This window comes from Penaeus monodon, chromosome 16 (genome assembly GCF_015228065.2).
Source record: "Penaeus monodon isolate SGIC_2016 chromosome 16, NSTDA_Pmon_1, whole genome shotgun sequence".
NCBI lineage: Eukaryota > Metazoa > Arthropoda > Malacostraca > Decapoda > Penaeidae > Penaeus > Penaeus monodon.
The window spans coordinates 16,615,140-16,633,957 of record NC_051401.1 but is presented as its reverse complement, the minus strand read 5'-3'; the positions used below and the strand labels follow the sequence as shown (position 1 = coordinate 16,633,957).

General features: G+C 37.5%; 4 protein-coding genes across 5 annotated transcripts in view; 3 read left to right on the top strand and 1 right to left on the bottom strand.

Annotated features, from left to right (window-relative positions):
• Positions 1–8,522, top strand: part of LOC119582570 (integrator complex subunit 5-like) — a 49,769-nt gene extending 41,247 nt beyond the window's left edge. The window contains exons 2-3 of the mRNA XM_037930932.1: positions 5,111–5,419; positions 5,852–8,522. Of these exons, the coding sequence (XP_037786860.1) occupies positions 5,147–5,419; positions 5,852–8,443 (2,865 nt within the window). The 5' untranslated portion in view covers positions 5,111–5,146 and the 3' untranslated portion in view covers positions 8,444–8,522. The remainder of the gene's footprint in view (positions 1–5,110; positions 5,420–5,851) is intronic.
• A 157-nt stretch (positions 8,523–8,679) lies between these two features.
• LOC119582572 (39S ribosomal protein L35, mitochondrial-like) lies at positions 8,680–12,669 on the bottom strand. Its single transcript, XM_037930936.1, has 5 exons — positions 12,529–12,669; positions 10,859–11,052; positions 10,541–10,705; positions 9,106–9,241; positions 8,680–8,863 (listed from the first exon to the last, which is right to left on the bottom strand). Exons 2-5 carry the CDS (start codon positions 11,050–11,052, stop codon positions 8,753–8,755), a joined length of 606 nt encoding a protein of 201 aa, XP_037786864.1. The 5' UTR covers positions 12,529–12,669; the 3' UTR covers positions 8,680–8,752.
• Positions 12,670–12,744: 75 nt separating this feature from the next.
• On the top strand, positions 12,745–17,073 carry LOC119582571 (rRNA N6-adenosine-methyltransferase METTL5-like). Of its 2 annotated transcripts, XM_037930933.1 has the most exons (4): positions 12,745–12,926; positions 13,995–14,107; positions 14,678–15,169; positions 15,509–16,332. In XM_037930933.1, exons 3-4 carry the CDS (start codon positions 14,940–14,942, stop codon positions 15,912–15,914), a joined length of 636 nt encoding a protein of 211 aa, XP_037786861.1. In that variant the 5' UTR covers positions 12,745–12,926; positions 13,995–14,107; positions 14,678–14,939; the 3' UTR covers positions 15,915–16,332. The 2 variants fall into 2 exon arrangements, with proteins under 2 accessions (XP_037786861.1, XP_037786863.1); XM_037930935.1 differs by lacking the exons at positions 12,745–12,926; positions 13,995–14,107 and having other exon boundaries at positions 14,922–15,169; positions 15,509–17,073.
• On the top strand, positions 13,812–14,833 carry LOC119582955 (SOSS complex subunit C homolog). The gene is made up of 3 exons (XM_037931469.1): positions 13,812–13,860; positions 13,995–14,176; positions 14,678–14,833. The coding sequence occupies exons 1-3, from the start codon at positions 13,812–13,814 to the stop codon at positions 14,831–14,833; spliced, it is 387 nt and encodes a 128-aa protein (XP_037787397.1).
• Positions 17,074–18,818: the final 1,745 nt, after the last annotated feature.

Here is an 18,818-nt window from a genome sequence, read left to right as displayed (position 1 = left end):
TGCTACCTCTACGGGCGGGAAAAACCCCCAAGTCGGTGGTCTCAAGCCCGGATAAAAAAGAGAAATGATTACCTAAAGGTAAAACCGGCCTCTCCGTGGAAAGGAACGGGGGGGCCCCCCCCGTACTCACTCCAAGATCATCACAAAAAAAAAAACTACAAATTGTATCATGTGTGACCCCGGCGGCTCAAACATTAACCTAACCGTAAAAAAAAAAAAAAAATTATATAAAAATATATACTAGTAACTTTATTATATATTATAAATATATATATATTTATAATTTTAATATATAATATTAATATACTAGTATCATTTTATATATATATATATAATTAAATAATATAATATATTATTAAAATATCATAGTATACATTTTAATATTATTATAATATTTTTTATTATATATATATATATATATAATATAATTACATAGATACATTATATATAAAATATATATATTTAAAAATATAATAATTAAAAATATAAAATATATTAAAAATAAACATAGTATACATTATATCTATTATTAATATTTTATAATATTTTATTATATATAAATATAATATTAATATTATATAATAATGTATACCCTGTAATAATAATTTATATATATATAATATATATAAAATAAAATATATATATAATTTTATATTATATATTATAATTTAATATATATATATATATAAATATTATATATATATATATAAAATTTTAATTATATATTTTATATATTATATATATATAATAATATATTATATATATATATATATAATATTATTTTCATATATAATATTTTTTTGTATATTTGTTGTGTGGTGTTTGTGTGTGTGGTGTGTGGTGTGGGGTGTTGTGTATGTATGTGTTGTGTGTGTATGTTATGTGGTGTGTAGTGTGTGTGTGTGATGTGGTGGGGTGTGTGTATTTTGGTGTGTGGTGTATGTGTGTGTGTTTTATTGTGTGTGTGTGTTGTGTGTTGTTTGTGTGTGTGTATGGTGTGTGTGTATGGGGTGTGTGTGTGTTGGTGTTGTGGTGTGTTGTGTGTGTGTTATGTGTGTGTTGTGTGTGTGTGATTGTGTGTGGGTTGTATATGTTGTTGTGGTGTGTGTTTTGGTGTGGTGTGTTGTGTGTGTGTTTGTGTGTGGGGTGTGTTGTTGGGTTTTGGTGGTGTGGTTAGTGTGTGTGTGTGTGGTGTGTGTGTGTGATGTATGTGGTGTGTGTATGTGGTGTGTGTTGTGGGTGTGTGTGTTTGTGTGTGGTGTGTGTGGGGTTGTGGTGTGTGTGTGTGTGTGTGTGTGTGGTGTGTGTGGGTGCGTGCACGCCCCCCTTCATGAAGTAGCCTATCTAAATTTGATTTCATTGGTTTGCCGATCCCTGCCTCTCCTTTGACCCTGACCTTGACCACGGATACTAATATCCCCCCTCCTTGATGTATGCTGTGAACTCTATCCTCTTGGAATCATCCACCCAGGTCATTATTCAACCTTAAGAATACACTCTTTCCTCTTTCCAAACATCCTCCACTCCATCTACTGCACAGTCTTCTTCATTGTCTACCTTCCAACCCCCTTATTACTATTCTTCATCCTTATTGTCCTCCCAACAGTACTACCTCTCTCCATCCCTTTCCCATTTATTTTCCCTCCGGCCCTCACCCTACTGTTTTCCCCCTCTCAAAATTTTGAGTAGTTTTTTGGCCCCACCCAAGTAGGATTGATTCTCTGTGATTCCCCCTACAGCCCCATACTCTGATAATACCCTTCTCTTCCAACAATCTCTCCAAAAACAAGTAGGCAAAGTTTCCTTTTGCAGTCATTGCAATTGTTCACGTCTTGTCACTTACATCTGAGTCCCAAGCTCTTGCTCTGTCTACCCTGACTGATCTCACAGACAGGCCTATTCCTGCCCAACTTCATTCCTCCCTTAATACTTGTACCGAAACTCATTCCATCTCCCCAACTGATTGTCCTGTGTACGACAAGGTCAGACTACGAAAATCACTTGTTTGCATGCCTTTTTGAATATGATGCAGTGGTATTCCAGTGCTACACTATTCCTTCCAAAGGCCAATGTAAGTCCTACACCAATATTGCCAAAATTAGCTTCTGTAGACATGACCTCTCCCATTGAGTTTATATTGGTGGAGTGTCATGTCTTGTCCGACCCCCTCCCCATCAATTTCAGAAATGTTAGCATTTTGGCCTACCAGCCAAACACTGTTGCTCCACAGTCTGCTGCCCTCTACATGCCCAATCTGGTCATGACCAGTCAAATTGCTGTGCTCAGTCATGCACGTTTGCCAATAGTGGTGGCTCCCATAATGTATTTTATAGGAGCTGCCTTGCCTACAGGCTTTTAAATTCAAACTAGGCCCCACTTTGTGTGAGGTCAGACAAGCAGGACAAACACTGGTTTTTCTTTCTACCTTTTTTCCAAAACTTACTTTTTTTGCCCCCTTCCTGTTTCTCAAGAAATCTTGGATCTCCCCCAGTATCCTTTCATCCCCCAAAACCCTCCATTTACTCCCTCTCTCCCCCAAACAAATTCCTTTCCCCTCTAAATCCAGGTACTCCCCAAACTCTAACATTTTTTCCCGGTGTCTACCCCTCCTCCCCCCACTCTATTGCACACCCGACAAAACTAAACCAACCTTTCCCCTTTACTCTTCAGACATCTATTCCCTCTTCTCCTCTACTTAAGAAAACCTTTGTTTCTCAGACCTTCCCACCCAACTGTCCCCCAGAAACTCTTGAGGACATACAAAACTTCTTTAACCCTTTGCTGACTGGTGGCATGTACATACATGCCATGGCATGGCTGGACTATTGCCCCGGGGGCATGTACGTACATGCAAGGTTTTTTTTTTTTTTTTTTTACAATCAAAGGGAAAATTTTTTCTGCCACTGAAAACGTGATTAAGTCATTTTTAACACTTTCTCATTTTTACTATAAAAAAAAACAACAACTAGATTTCAACTCCATGATGCCACACTCTGCTTATTTTATTCAGACTATAGAGCGAATAATGATCAACTATGGAGGGCAAATAACAAAAATACCTTTAGTCTTGATTTACAGGAAAAATGGGCAAGTAGAACTAAAAATAAAGATAACGAAAATACCAAAAATATGCTCGTAGTATTATAAAAAAACGGAAGTGATGTGGTTTTGGGAGAGCGGGTTTCGCTGCTGGGCGGGGCGATATAAGGGGGGGGGGGCGGGGCCCGGGCCACTATTAATACTACCCGTTGGGGAAAGGTTAAAAGACCAAGAATGCTCCCCTCCCCTTTTCCATCCCTTTATTTTATTCACTTTACATTTTAAAAAAATTTTTCTTAAATTTATCCTCCTCTTCCAAGTTTTCCCCCACCCCAAATTCCTCCCACTCTCCCAAAAAACTCCATCCTCTCCATGTGCATAATCATTCCTCTTTCTTCCCCATCATCCTTACCACTTCCACCAGGATGCTCCATGAAATCCTTTATGTCACAAACAAGTCCTCCAATCCTTCCTTCCCGAAATTTTTCCCGATACTTCATCACCTTCCCTGTTTTCCTTTTTCTATACTCTGGATTCTTTCTCTTACTTCTACAAAATACCCTTTTACCCCTTTACCCTTTTGGGTTTTTTCATAATAGGGTCTTTGCGTTTTTCTCCTACAGTGTTTACCTTCCCCTTTCCTAACAACTCTCCATTTGATCTGATCACCTTTATACCTTTAACCCTTTCTCCATTCTATCCTACTGCATTCAATAACCTTTCACATCTAACATCTTATCCTAATTGTTAACTTTTTATCACCCTTCTTGCTACAATACTATGCTATGTAACCTTTGATATGTAGCACATTTATTTCTTCTAACCATTAACCAGTATTGCTAAAATCCCTATTGTAACTTTAATTCTCTATATGAGGACTGTCTCTGCAAGCATATTTTTATATACTCTTTGTGACCTAGCGGAAGAGAAAATAATAGCACTGTTGATACAGTATCTGAAATGTTGAAGATGTAATAGTAACTACAGTAGAGAGGGGATGATATGTAAATATGTAATAGCATAACTAAAGCAGCAGTGAATTTATGAAAGAGATTGAGTGGGTGTGAGTTCCCACTGTTCTGGTTGGGTGCTGTAGGTGATGTGGAAATCAGTGAAGGAGCTGGAGAGGTTCTCCAGCCATGAAGGACTGGGCAGTCCTTGTGTTGCTTCTGCTTGCCAAGGTGTGGCTGGAGGATAACTTGTCGATGATCTTGGAGCGATGACAAGGCTTTTGGACTTAGCGTAACCCAATCTGGGAAGTATGCAGAGCCGAGTTGTGCAGGTTACAGGTTATGACCATTACAATACTAATCATAATTTATCTTTTGGAATATTTTTAAAAGTCGTCTTCACTGTTGGCTTTCATGATGCTTCAAAATAATTCTGGAATGTTTCTTGAACTTTTTTCAGACTCATGAATCAGTACTTTACTTAAAGGTATAAGACTTTATATATTTGTATTCAAGATTACATATGATAATTGTAATCTGGAAATGGACTACATAGTTTAATTAAATACTTATTTACTTTAGTAACACAAGTGAAAGAAACACATGCAAGTACAATTGGTATGCACCATAGTTTACAATTTGAGATGGGGATGTAATTTGATAGAGTAGTGTATGTAAAACAATATACTCTTTTTCTGTAGGTCGCTGCTTACCAGGCTGTACAATTTTAGTAAATTAAAAAGTACAGGGCTTAGCAGAAAAGAAAAAATAAAACCTATATTTTTAAAACTGTTAACCCATTGATGCTGGGAGGGCATTGATACATTCTCTGGGAAACTGGGAGGGCATTTATACATTCTCTGGAAACTATGATTTAATTTTAATTTTTATTATTATTAATTTTTTACCTCTATCTTATTCCTTGAATTTCCAGAAGGTAAATGTTTTATTTTAGTTGCTATTAGTATTATTGATATAATAATAATATTAATTATTAATAATTATAACAGTATTAGAAATATATTTTTTCCCCTGAAATTTAAGGTATGGGTTGTAATAACTGTAACATTAGGCAGCATGTATCACTTCTATGTATGGATGACACATTTTATATTTGACAGGTTGTGATTGCAGACCCAACGGAATATTAAACAGCTATGGTTGTGACTGGAGTGATGGAGCCAGGCACTGCAGCAAATGTAGATGGTGGTGGACACACTATCTCCTCCACCATGTTACTGGCCGAACTAGATCGCTTCCTCAGCCTAGCTCTGACTACCACGGACAAGAGGAGTCATAGTGGGAGGAGAGATGGCATTAGTGAGGGGGAGGAGCAGACCATGGCAGAGACAGCTTTGTTTTTGCTGAGGAACTTACCCCCAGCAAGGCCAGCTGCATTGGCATTTTTAGCTCACACTCTTTCCAAGCAGGTTAGGACACGTTTATTTACATATGCTATGTCACTCACTCATGTGTTTGTTTATATAGTCTGTGTATTGTATATATATTGTATGTATGTATATATTCACATATATATTTACAACACCATCTCACCCCCATTCTTCACTTCCATGATTCTATAATACTAGAGAATATAGAGTATACATGTATACTTATACTTTTATGTGATTTTCATTATGATTTAGTGATAGTTTTGTATGCTATTTAGGCATCAGTTATTCCATGTCAGAATGTCAGGATACTTTACAAACTTGGTACAAACTTCCTTTGGAATTTAAAATATCATAAGGATATTATGCTTGACATGAAAAAATATATTTAAAAAGTCTATGCTGGTTTATAATCAATGTCATTTTTGTTTGTTTAGTACCATCAATGTAAATAATTATCAATGATTTCAGGTGTCATCTCACATGAGAGGATTTACATCAGGCGACAGTACTCGGAAAACAGATGCGGGTGACGATGGACTCTCGGGGCAGCTGGAAGGCCTTCTTGGAGAACTTGTTGAAGCCACACCTGGTGTTTGGGGACCACTGGTCAGTCAGTGGGCAGTAGAACAGTTGGGACGCTGGTCTGTTGAATGGGCAAACACTGTTGTAGGAAGAGGAGATGCTACTTTGGAAGAAGTTGTGGCTGGCTGGTTATCCTGTGGTCCAGCTCGCACATTAGCAGCACTTACTGTGGCATGTGTAGCTCATGACCCAGACACAGCTGTTGCTGCCCTTTTAGATGCTAGTGCTGCAAGTGGTCCTGCACTAGACTGGCTTGTAGCTCATGTAGGATGTTCTTTCCCTGCTCGAGTTATAAGCCGTGTACTGGCTTTAGGTCTTTGTAGTTTTGCATCCTGTCATGGTCGTCCACCAGAACATCAGCTTGCTAGTGTTAACAAGATATTAAGTCACTTGGCAGACCGTCATTTACCTGATATTCGCCGTGGGTTACATACCATATTAACCCGTACCTTTACTGGAACAACAGATGAGGAAGTTCAGGCCTCAGTGCCATTCCTTTTGTGCCTTGCAGTTACTAGCAGATCAAGAGCAGTACTAGCTGCCCTCACATCAGGTCTAGACACACTTCTTATGCCTGGTGACCGTTTAGGGGCCTTGGCAAAGCAGGTTGGCTGGTGGGTACCACGATTCTTCAGTAGTCACAGCCAATTGCAGGAGATGGTTGTGCATCTCATATTGGATACTGGAGGTGCTGCTGCTCCTTCACTTCTACGTCTCCTACTTCAGGGTGCTGCTTCTACTCCCAAATTACCTCCAACTGTAACAGCAGCAGTTAATAGTGTTTTACAGGGGGTAGTTGGCGAAATATGCATTGTAACTTACATGCGTAGAAATAGTGGCTCTGGTCGCATTCATATACCCTTCCTTGTAGGTCTTCGTGGAGGTGGCTTGGATGGGAGTGATGTAGGCATTGCAGTTGGAGGAAGAGCTGTATCTCCAGTTGCTGGTTTAGTGGAAGAAACTCTTGCATTACCAGGAACAGAAGCTGTAATTGGTCATTTAAAGAAATTAATCACTCTTGTTGTGGTACAGCAAGGACCAGCAACAGCCACTACCACACTAGGTCATTTGCTACATTGCCGTACAGAATATTCCTCCATAGGTCATCAGCAAATTTTGTCAGCTGTCATAACAGCTTTAATGGTGCATCAGGCACACAAACATACAACAGAGTCCCCTCTTTCTACAGCTCTGGAAGCAGCATTGCAACTACAAAATGGATCCTCTGCCATCCTCACAGCTCTGAACAGTTTGGAGACTCTCTTGAGTGAAGGACACAAAGAAAGAACACACATTCATGCAACACTCACTCAAGCTTTGCTACTGAATATTCCTCATTTATCAGAACTTGTAAATCATCCCAAAGTGGGCACAGCAGCTGTTCAAGTTTTATGTCAATTACCTCTAAAAAAACCTTTACCAGTGAGTCATGTTATGTCATTGAGCCATGCTATTGTTTTTTACTTTTTCAGTAATTTGCATGAAAAAAATGTTACAAAGAAAGCCACTGCTGTAGGAAGATGTCAGCGTGTACTGGGACAGCTAGCCCACTGTTCCCTTGCTCAGAACTTGATTATAAGATTGTTGGTAGAAGGTGTATTCAGGCCAGAGTGTGCCCACCTCTTTGGAGCTTTAAGTCATGCAAAGCTTGAGATCAAAGAAGTTACCGGAGAGAAATTGATCAATGCCAACCGCCAGTTTGATACGTGGGTGAAGGCTCCCCAGTCTCATACAAGTATATTCCACATGGGAATTATAGGAAATGGCAAAATTGGTCAGAAACAACCTTTCACACCATTGCCAGTTGATGTTGTGAGGCTTCATACACAATTACTGCTTAATACACTCAGTATCTGTTGTGCAGCTCAGGCTGGTGCTGAAGGGGCTTCTACTGTTGCTCTTCTTTTGGTTGAGTTGATATCTTCAGATATAATGTTTAATGGATTTCCATGGCCAGAAGAATACATAAAATTTACTTTTGAAAGAGATCTTGCAATCAAGAAAACATTTGAAGAGTACCCAGTAGCATGGGCTCTAATAGACATGGTGGCCAGAAATCGTGTGGCACTAAGTTACTGTTCAGTTCTTGTTCGTGCTCTCACAGCTGCTCTAACAGCTTTCTGGAACACATTCCCTCTGGCTGCAGCCAAACAAGCTCCAGAAGCACTGCAAGCAACTCGAAACCTATTGGAGGTAATGGTTACAGCTCAGTTCCTACCGGGTCCATTGAAAGTGTTACCTCAGATGGTAGAAGCTTTGGCACCATATGAAGTTGTGTGCATACTCCAGGATGTGTGGATGTATATGCGGGACCACACCCCATCTCCTGACAGATGGCGTGAACTGCCATCTGGGTATCAGCGTATTCCTGAACCACCCATGGCCCCAATCTATACAGAGCGTATCAAGCGCATCATACAATGCAATGTGGATACCATAGGGCACCTTATGTGTGCTATGGTAAATGCTGACCAATAACTATTAATTATACATTGTGTGAATGTAGTTATTAGAAATAGAACAAAGTAAATGCAAATAAATTATTGAGAATTTTCACCAAAACATTTAATATCCTCATAACTATCAAGGAATTGTAAAAATACATTAAATGAATATAGCAGGATGTCTTTAATAGAAAAAATAATAGCCAATTTTAAATTATTTATTATGTACAAAGCATTAGACAAGAAAATTGTAGTACATTACTGTTCCTGTTTTTTTTTTTGTTTGTTTTTTTAATAAAGTTACAATTTTATATATTCAACCTACACTAAGCTGGTGTATGCTTTAAAAGAATTCTCTTGGTTGTGACTTTGTTGCTCTGAAGTTGTCACGACGAAGGTATGGCCTAAATGGATCATCAGGGTAATAACGGGTTTTCTTCCAAAAACGGCACACCTGTTAGTAAAAAACAAATACAAAAAAAAACTCAAGTGATTTCTGCACATATCTTTGTGTCCTTGTAAGTATTTATATATAATAACTTCAAATACGATAAAAAGAAATCTGTGAAACTATCAATTCTAATGTCAACAGTATTTACTGACAATAACATACAGAAATATTTAGTACAGTTTATGCAATGTTCATATTTTTTTTCACTTGGAGTATTGCAATTATTGAACATTAACAAGGCTTACCATTTTATCCAGCATCTGTGACTGTGTGGCATTACAAAATACATGTGTTTTTGCTCGCAATCGCTGTGTTTGCGACTTCTTCCACATTTTTTTATTTGCTCCCTGTCTTGGTCTGATCCACATGCCTCGACCTCCCCTGCAATAGAGAACAGTTTTACAAAATGCTGAGAAGGTGGTAGTTTCACTGACTTAAGTTTGATCACCCTGACCAATATTTGTTTCAAGAGGGGGGTGAGGGAGAGAGGAGGAAGAGGAGGAGGAGGAGGAGGAGGGAGGAGGGAGGGGGGAGGGGGGAGGGAGGAGGGAGGGAGGGAGGAGGGAGGGAGGGAGGGAGGAGGGAGGGAGGGAGGAGGGAGGGAGGAGAGAAGAGGAGAGGAGAGAGAAAGAGGAGGAGGAGGAGGGAGAGAAAGAGGAGGAGGAGGAGGGGAGGAGGAGGAGGAAGGAGGAGAGAGAAGAGAGGAGGGGAGGAGGAGAGAGGAGGAGGAGGAGGAGGAGGAGAAGAGGAGGAGGAGGAGGAGAGAAGAGGAGAGAGGAGGGAGAAGAGGAGGAGGAGGAGGAGGAGGAGGAGGAGGAGGAAAGAGGAGGAGGAGGAGGAAGAAGAGGAGGAGGAGGAGGAGGAGGAGGAGGAGGAGGAGAGAGGAGAGGAGAAGAGAGAGGAGGAGGAGGAGGAGAAGAGGGAGGAGGAGGAGGAGGAGGAGAGAAGAAAGAGGAGGAGGAGAAGGAGGAGGAGGAGAAGGAAAGGAGGAAAGGAGGAGGAGAGGAGAAGGAGAAGAGAGGAGGAGAGAGAAGAGGAGAAGGAGAGAAAGAGGAGGAGGAGGAGGAGAAAGAGGAGGAGGAAGAGAAAGGAAGAAGAAGAGAGGAAGAAAGAGAGGAGAGAAGAGGAAGAAGAGGAGGAGGAAGAAGAAGAGGAGGAGAAGAGAGAGAAGGAGGAGGAGAAGAAGGAGGAGGAGGAAAAAAAGAAAGAGGAGGAGGAGGGGGAAGGGGAAGAGAGGAAGAGAAGAGAGGAGGAAAAGAGGAGGAGGAAGAAAGAAGAAGAAGAGGGGGAGAAGAAAGGAAGAAAAGAAGAGGGAGGAGGAGGAGGAGAAGGAGGAGAAGGAGGAGGAAGAAGAGGAAGAGGAGGAAGAAGAGAGAAGAGGAGGAAGAGAGAGAGGAGGGGGAAAGGGAAGAAGAGGAGGAGGAGGAGGAGAGGAAGAGGAGGAGGGAAGAGAGAGGAGAAGAGAGAAAGAGGAGGAGGGAGGAGGAAGGGGAGAGGAAGAAGGGAGAAAGAAGAGAGGAAGAAGAGGAGGGGGAGAAAGAAGAAGAGGGAGGAGAGGAGGAGAGAAAGAAGAAGGAGAGAAGAAAGAAGAAGAAGAAGAAGAAGAAGAAGAAGAAGAAGAAGAAGGAGAGAAAGAAGAAGAAGAAGAAGAAGAAGAAGGGAAAAGAAAAAAGAACTTACCAATCAAGTCTTTTAAATCGTTTCAAAACAGCTTGCACAGTCTTGCGCTTGCCTTTCTGCAATGACCATTTAACAACAGTCCGTGTTTGAGAAGCTGATGTGGCTGGTGTGGGTATCAGGAAGCTAGGAACGCCTGTAGACATCACAGGCTTTGTGGCAAAAAGACTGAAAAAATACATAAGAATCTTCATTAAAGTCAAACCAAAAAGGATTAGTGAAAAATAAAATGAAAGAAATGTACAGCGACGTAGTTACAAAGTTAAAGTATAAAGCTTGTATATGGCAAACTAACTGAATTACTTAGTAAACCAAATTTACCTTGTTATCTTCTTTGTAATCAACCCATTTTTCAAGTTCGCTGTGTGAAGCTGGTTTGCCTGATACACTAATGGTGAATTTAATCTAATGCAGGGCAGAGATGATGATTTACACATGTTTGTTGCCACCAGTCTGGCATTTGTGAAGGCTGCTCTGCTGCATGTTGCAGACAGCTGTGAGACTGACCGCAGCATCTGTACGGGAAAGAGGAAAAAATATTTGATGCTTTATATAGTGTTTTTATTCACCTACTGTTTATGTAAATAGTACTACAATTGAGGAAGAGGGAGAGGGGAGAGAGGAGTTAGAGACAGAGGAGGAGAGGGGGGAGAGGCAGGTAGAAAGGTTTCCCTTCCTCTTCTAATTGCAGGGCCACAATACAAATGATGTTACCAATGGAACCATTACATGATTTCATGCTATCTATAACCAAAGTTGCCTCTTATGCAAAACTCACTTAGTAATAATGCAAAACTATTACCACTGAACTGTTTGATAACTAGCATTTGTAAGAATTGCACACTTCTGTTCTAGTGATGTGGAACTGGACAAAAGGCATATGTAAGACTTGCACACTTGTTTTAGTTGTGTAAAACAGGAATGTCCATTGTAAAGAGGAAAATCAAAGAAAAGCATTATTTCAATGTTACTGCTTAGCTTGTCCTTTCCGATCCTGACCCCTTCTACAAGTCTATATAGTAGAAAAATAAAACTTCAAATGGCTTCCAAAAGAGGCTTTCCTTCTAATAACTGAACTAGATGTTCTACCCAAATTCATCCGATTGCCAGAGCCTCCATGCTCTGTAGTCCAACAAAGTACAGCTGACCTTCACCTAGTATGCCCTTTTGGTTAATGTTCCTAAGAGCGTGATGCACAGTGACAGTGGGAAATGGACACCACCATCTTATAGAAAATGTATAAAATGGAGCTATAGAAAATGTCACATTAGGAATTCTGGTTGTGTGAGGGTGTTGAGGACCTAGTCCCTGAGTGGTAACAAATGGAGGATATTTGTGTCATTTCTCTGTAAATATGAGGCTGTTGCAGATGTACCTGTATTGATTGTGACTATTTTTTATGCACTGTCTAATTCCCTCTATCTCTATACACTGCTCTTGGTAACACTAACCAAATATTTTCTATAACAAAATTATTGTAGCAGTTGGCACAAAAGAAGGGGGGGGGGGGGAGATGGCTTGCACCCATTTCTAGGGAATATATGGAGGTAGGACAGGTAAGGTTTAGATTTATGGATTCACATGATACCCAAATCTGATTCTGGGACTTTGTCTTTAGAGGGTGCGCCACTCATTACCAAATACTGTCCTTTTCTTCCACCCAATTAATTCTAGTGGTTTATTGGCCTTTGCCAGAGCGCCAATTGATGCAAGGAATTGTGAGAATGGCCAGACATATTAGTACGATCTACCTGGAGTGATTTTTTAATAGGCTTTGTTTTCGCTGTTGAGGTAACTGTTCATATCATTGCCTCAGTTAAACATTAAACAATTACACCGGAGAATTACTCCGCCACACATGCAACGCTTCTACTTTGAAGAACAAGAAACCTTATTCATATATCGTGAAATACATTGATCTTTTAACAGAAACTACAAACAAATACTGTATTTTTTTCACGAAAAAACTCCCTTTAAAAAGTCAAACTTACTGTTATTTATCTGATCGAGTTTTGCGTTTACCAGCTGCCGTCTGCAGTCAATTGGAATACACGCCCAAACATTTTTGTTTATGTAAATTGTAAATTAAACTTCTAATGGTTATTGTTATCATTTGAATCCACAGACAAAAAACAAAAACTGAAACACCCAATGCATTAATATGGAGATCTTCACGTTGATTGTAGTAGAAGAAACGAGCGTAAAGTAAATCCGAATAACAACAAACGGGACGACTCGAGAGGCGCTGAGCTTTTCATTTCTTTCCGAAACTCTTCTCACTGAGGGACAGATTTTGTATGTGGGCTTTTGAACCCACTTTCAAAATAAGAAGACGCTCTTATAACGCGAGAGGGCCGTGGTATTATGGCCTCTCAAGCTAATAGTAGAGGTAAATGATGAACATTTTGTTGGGAATTGGGGGAAATTAAGTTGAGAAGCTGATATGTAGATAGATATATGTTCTGTAAATGTCTGAGAGACGTATTCAGTCACACAAGAGTTATCATTGGTTTTGTTCTGTCTCAAAGTAATTCCATTGAAACACTGTGATAGGTGTGAAAGGCCTGCAATCTCTCCAAGCTGATAGTGGCAATGTAGAGCTTGAGTTGGTAATAAACTACCAGAGGCAGTTGCAAACTTGTTACCATGTATTTTGCAGAGGCCTCCTGGCCTGGCCTTTGTCAAAGTATGGATGTGTGCAGAGGTTGAGCGGAGCTGATCAGTGAGTGCTTTCCGAACAGCTTTTGTTTCTGTAGTACTTGTCATTAGTTTGAAACGTTTGTTGGACAGAGCCTACTTTATATTTTTTCTAGTATAAAAGCAGTGTTATAGTATGACTTTTAATTTTATAAAAATGGTAATTCTTTACAGTTCAGATGCACTTGCCAAAGACTAAGACCCAACTCCATGTCACACACTTTATTCAATAATCTAATGTCAGGCCTAGGATACTGCCCAATGCCCCCCACCCCAAATCTTTTCCCTTTATTTGTGGTGTTACTGTTCATGTCTACATTTTATTTTGTGTACCATTGACTACAACTTTTTTGTCCTCTACAAGAATGTCGCCTTCAATTTGCCCTGGCTTAGTGCGTCTTTACTCTTAAAGATCAACCATAAAAATTATCCCCCAAATGGGCTTGCATACCTTGTAACTGGTTGTAACATATAATAGGTTTATTTCAATAGCAAACAGAATTATTTAATTTCATTGATATAACAATGTAAAAGACTTATGATAACATATATCATTGAGACTGGAATTACAAAATAGATGCTCAATGCACCTGAGGCAAAATTTACCCAGTTGTCAGCATTAGGATGTGTGGTGTGTGTGTGATGCTCACCCATTTTCTGTTCTCTTGAAATTTATATAAAGAGTAAATAATTGGATAAATAAAAGTTAGGGGCTTTATTTGTTGGCATTTAAAAAATTACAACTCCTCACCTCTGACAGATAGCAATGCTCAGCGTAAAATTCTAGAAGATTTGCAGTTGAAGAAGCAGATGATATTAAAGCAAGGTGTATCCCAAGCACTGAGTGCACCAGCTACATCTCAGCAACCCACTGTAAGTAACTATGAGCATCTGATCCAGTCAAAAGAAAAACATTTGGACTTTGATGAACAGAAATCCCCAGTCAGTATGAAAATAGCCTATAAAATAAATAAAATACAAACATTGCCCATATTGTAATTAAGGGTATGTACCATACAGCTAACATTTTAGTTCTAAACTCATTTTAGAAATGATGATGATGTTCATCATCAATCATCATCATCAATCATCATCATCAATCATCATCATCAATCATCATCATCAATCATCATCATCAATCATCATCATCAATCATCATCATCATCAATCATCATCATCATCATCATCATCATCATCATCATCATCATCATCATCATCACTACTGTCTACATACTACTACTACTACTACTACTACTTACTACTACTACTACTACTACTACTACTACTACTACTACTACTACTACTACTACTACTACTACTATACTATACTACTACTATACTAACTACTACTACTACTACTACTACTACTACTACTACTAGTGAAGATATTGCAATCCATCTATATATAAAAGTTTCTGGAGTATCATTATTTTTTCTCAACAGGGATGGTCCTCAGGTACAGACGGACACATTGCTGGTAATAGTCAGCGATCCAGTTTACTTCAGGCAACATCATCAAGCTTTGGATATTTTATTCCCCAGGACTCATCTTTTGGAAATTTCATCTTGCCAGTTCTACCACGGCTTGAACCAAAATGAAAGGCTGTGTGTATGTTATGAGGAAGAAGTGATGCTCCTTTGAAAAGCATGTTTGTAATAACAGACACATGTTCTTATAATAGTGTAACATAAATTGCTTGTCAGAATGATGAAACTGAAAGAGCTAGAATCTTGGCTCCAAGACATTACTGGGTTTGAGAATCCAAAGGTAAAACTTGAGCAGTATGAAACACCAGCTCACATTGCTGCACGGATGGTTCATACGATGGAATCTTCATTTGGAGATCTGCAGGGGAAGGTTGTAGCTGATCTTGGATGTGGGTGTGGAATGCTGGCAATTGGAACAGTCATGATGGGTGCCTCAGTTGCTTTTGGGTAGGTAGTATTTGTGATATTGTGAGTTGCATTTAGTAAGATTCTCTCTGAAGATCTGTTGGATAATCTGATATATAGTTGGTTTAGTAAGAATATTAGGAAATGAGAAGATGTATACAAAATTTTGAATTTGATTCAAATAAACTGAGTCAGCCTGTTGGCATGTATTAATTGATACTATTGGTTAGAATTAGAAAAAGTAAAATACAGTGCTTGTAAATCTTGTTATTATTATTATTATTATTATTAAAAAAAAAAAAAAAAAAAAATATCAGTTGCTAAGACAGTAGAATTTTATAGCATTATTTCCTGGTTCCTAAAGATGTTTTAACTTTACAGGTTTGACATTGATAGTGACGCTCTTCAGATCTGCCAAGAAAATCTAGAGGAATTAGAGGTCCCGTCCATTGAGCTAATACAAACTGATGTCAAGTTATTAGGGGGAGACCAATCAAAATTTCACAAGTTTTTTGACACAGTTGTCTTGAACCCACCCTTTGGCACCAAACACAATCATGGTTCAGACATGGAATTTCTTAAAGTGGCTTTAGATATTTCCAAAACAGCAGTGTACAGCCTGCATAAGACTGCCACAAGAAGCCACATAACAAAGAAAGCAGCTGACTGGGGTGTTAAGATGCAGGTTTTGGCTCAACTACGTTATGATCTCCCAAGTACCTACAAGTTCCACAAGAAGAAGTCAATTGATATTGAAGTTGATTTTATTAGATTTTCTCATAAATAGATCCGATGTTGACCTAGGTACCTATTTTTTACTAAGTTACTAAATGAAATCAAGGACTGAGGGACAATTCTGATTGTAAGTGTACTGGCAATTATACACATTTTATATTTGTTTTTGTCTTTTGCAGTTAAAGCAACCTCAGCATGTCAAATTTTTGGACGTAATATATAACGAAGATACAAAGATTGTCATTTTTAAGGATAAGTTATTAGTTATAAGAAGAATCTACAGAGAAAAGTATTCCATGAAGTGAAACATTTGAACTATAAAGAATTATAAGACCTTTGGTTCGAATTTGATAGATTGAAAATGAAGGAAAGTAACTCAACTTCATTATTATAATTTGTAATGACATACAATGTATCAAGTATTTTTGACTATTATATTTTAAAGTTTAGTAAAATTTGTTAAAGTTTAATAAGACATTTTATTTTTTACAAAAGCACATACAAAGCAACACATTGTGAAACAAATGAAAAAAAAAAGCATGATTAGTGATAAGTGATAGATAGATATTAATCATATTAATGCCATACAACAGTTATCAGCCAACATAAGGATGTTTTGGTTATACAAACTTTATGAAGCAGACAGAGAAATATCATGTACCATGTCCTACCTTTAGCTGCAATAAATCAACTTATGGTTTAGCACTATGAAGAAATGGAGTATATAAAATCTTTCAATGCTAATATCTCAAGAGCATGGTTTCTTATGCATATCATTCTGGCCCAAACAGTCTCATCTCACAAATGTAATCTTTGCTAGCTTGCATATTTTAAATATCAGAAGAAAGAAAATTACTTTTATCTTGAAAGACTTATAGGTTATTAGTTTCTAAAAAGGCTGTCATATTTTTATTAATTTATATTTCTAAATACCAGACAATTTAGGGCAAGTAAATATCATTCTTTTACTTTATATCTTTACTGAAAATAACTTGCCTGAATTTACCTAACTTTACAAGTATATCTTCTCCTATAAAGAAGTTTTGTTTAAATTACTCAAACTGGCAAATCTAATCTTATTTAATGTCTTTAACTGAACAATTAATGATGATACTAATACAAATTATACACACATAACAATGACAGTGAATAATAATAATAGAGTGTCTTATTAATCATTGCTGCAGGTCTAGCATGAAAAAAGAAAGAAAATTGTAGAAAAAAATGCCCAATAGTAGTAAGCATTTCATACCAATCTCATAATTAATTACAGATCTTTTTAATGTTGCACCAAGGGGAGATAAATAAAAAAGGTAGAATTTACAGCACTTAATGTAAATTTTGGAAGACATATCAGTTTTTCTCTCTCTAAATGACTCTACAATTAAAAGATTTATTTAGTACTTGGATGAAAATAGCACTAAAGACAGCTAAATCTAATAAGTATTATTTGGAGTATTACAAATACACACCACTCCATAACTTGCAGGAATATCTGCATTTACAGACTGAAGTACATGCAATGAGTTTCTATTGTGCCTAAGATCATTTTATAAAAAGCATATGGTACATTATAACAATGATTTACATTTAACTTTTGGTATGGCATAGCAGATAAGCTTTATCGTTACTACATTAATAAAACAAAACACTTTTACACTTAACATCTGTTGTACAAAAGTAAGCCATGCAGAAAACTTTTCCCCCGTCTGTCATTTCTAGTAATTACTGTATGACACTTGCATAATTTATAAATAAGATAGTTTTGTTAAGGAGAACTTCATTGTTGTGAAGGGTAATTAATATTTATGAATATTTCTGTCATACTCTTAAATATTAACAAAAAGCTAATGTAAATTGTTTGTAATACAAAATTATGTCACTTTTTGGTGGATTCTAATAATGAAGTCCAAATAATTCTCCCTTGATTATATTGCTCTTTTATTCTCTGTCACATGTGGAAATCATTAGCATTTCAATAGTGATTCACTTCAAACATATTCATAAAATTTTTGTCTTCTGGATATCCACCTAATATTCATAAGTGAACTTCATATAAAGAAAGGTAGATCTGCACCCCTATATCATCTTCATGTGAGAGAACTGACCATGTTTTGCACAATTTCATGTTCTTAACAGAAATATAAAGCATGGCTTACTGGTCACAAATAAGACAAATATAATTGCAATTACAAATACAAGCATATATGCACCACTATGACAACAAATGTGCATTTTATAAGAACAGATGCTGGAGAGACAAAAACAGAGAAAAAGTAGATAAAGAGGTTTGTGAAGATGGGAATAAAAACACATAACCAGTTATTGAAACAAAGTATAATCATGGTGCTTAGACATTTTAAATCTGACTTTGGAAATACATTCTAACATTACACATTAACCTACAGACTAGATTATGAGATCATTATATGTCTTGAACTTTGATTAAGCTGTTTAATACTGAAAGATCATTTAAATTCATTACAACCAAAACTTCTAGTTTCACATTTACTCATACATTTTTTAATGATCTTTGCAGTATGATTACATTCAACCACCTGAACTTCTTTCAAAGATTTAAGGCAAGCCATGTGTTGAAAACAAGAAAAAGCAATATTTCATCTCCAAGCAAGATTTTCTTGCCTCTACTGTGCTTCCCTATAATTGTGTTTGAATACACCAGTTATCACTTAGCCATCTGCTCTTGATATATAAACAGTTAAATGCAAGAAACCATTGCAGGGGCTACAAATATGCAGTGATCGACTGAAATATACACTAAATGATACATGTATCTGTGTGTATGTATAATTACACACATGTATGCATACATACAACTGCACACACAAGAATACATACATGCACACACACACAAATAATAATATATATATATATATATATATATATATATATATATATATATATATATATATTATATATATAACACACCCCACAC

Bases quoted from the DNA above. Each gene is read 5' to 3' on its own strand.
- LOC119582955 (XM_037931469.1), top strand. From the start codon at position 13,812: ATGCTCAATGCACCTGAGGCAAAATTTACCCAGTTGTCAGCATTAGGA. The intron at 13,861-13,994 runs GTGTGGTGTGTG...CACCTCTGACAG, and splicing joins CCAGTTGTCAGCATTAGGAT to ATAGCAATGCTCAGCGTAAA. The intron at 14,177-14,677 runs GTCAGTATGAAA...TTTTCTCAACAG, and splicing joins TTGATGAACAGAAATCCCCA to GGATGGTCCTCAGGTACAGA.
- LOC119582572 (XM_037930936.1), bottom strand. From the start codon at position 11,052: ATGCTGCGGTCAGTCTCACAGCTGTCTGCAACATGCAGCAGAGCAGCC. The intron at 9,242-10,540 runs GTAAGTTCTTTT...TCTCTATTGCAG, and splicing joins CGATTTAAAAGACTTGATTG to GGGAGGTCGAGGCATGTGGA. The intron at 8,864-9,105 runs GTAAGCCTTGTT...TTTTACTAACAG, and splicing joins CACAGATGCTGGATAAAATG to GTGTGCCGTTTTTGGAAGAA.
- LOC119582571 (XM_037930935.1), top strand. From the start codon at position 14,940: ATGATGAAACTGAAAGAGCTAGAATCTTGGCTCCAAGACATTACTGGG. The intron at 15,170-15,508 runs GTAGGTAGTATT...TTAACTTTACAG, and splicing joins GGTGCCTCAGTTGCTTTTGG to GTTTGACATTGATAGTGACG.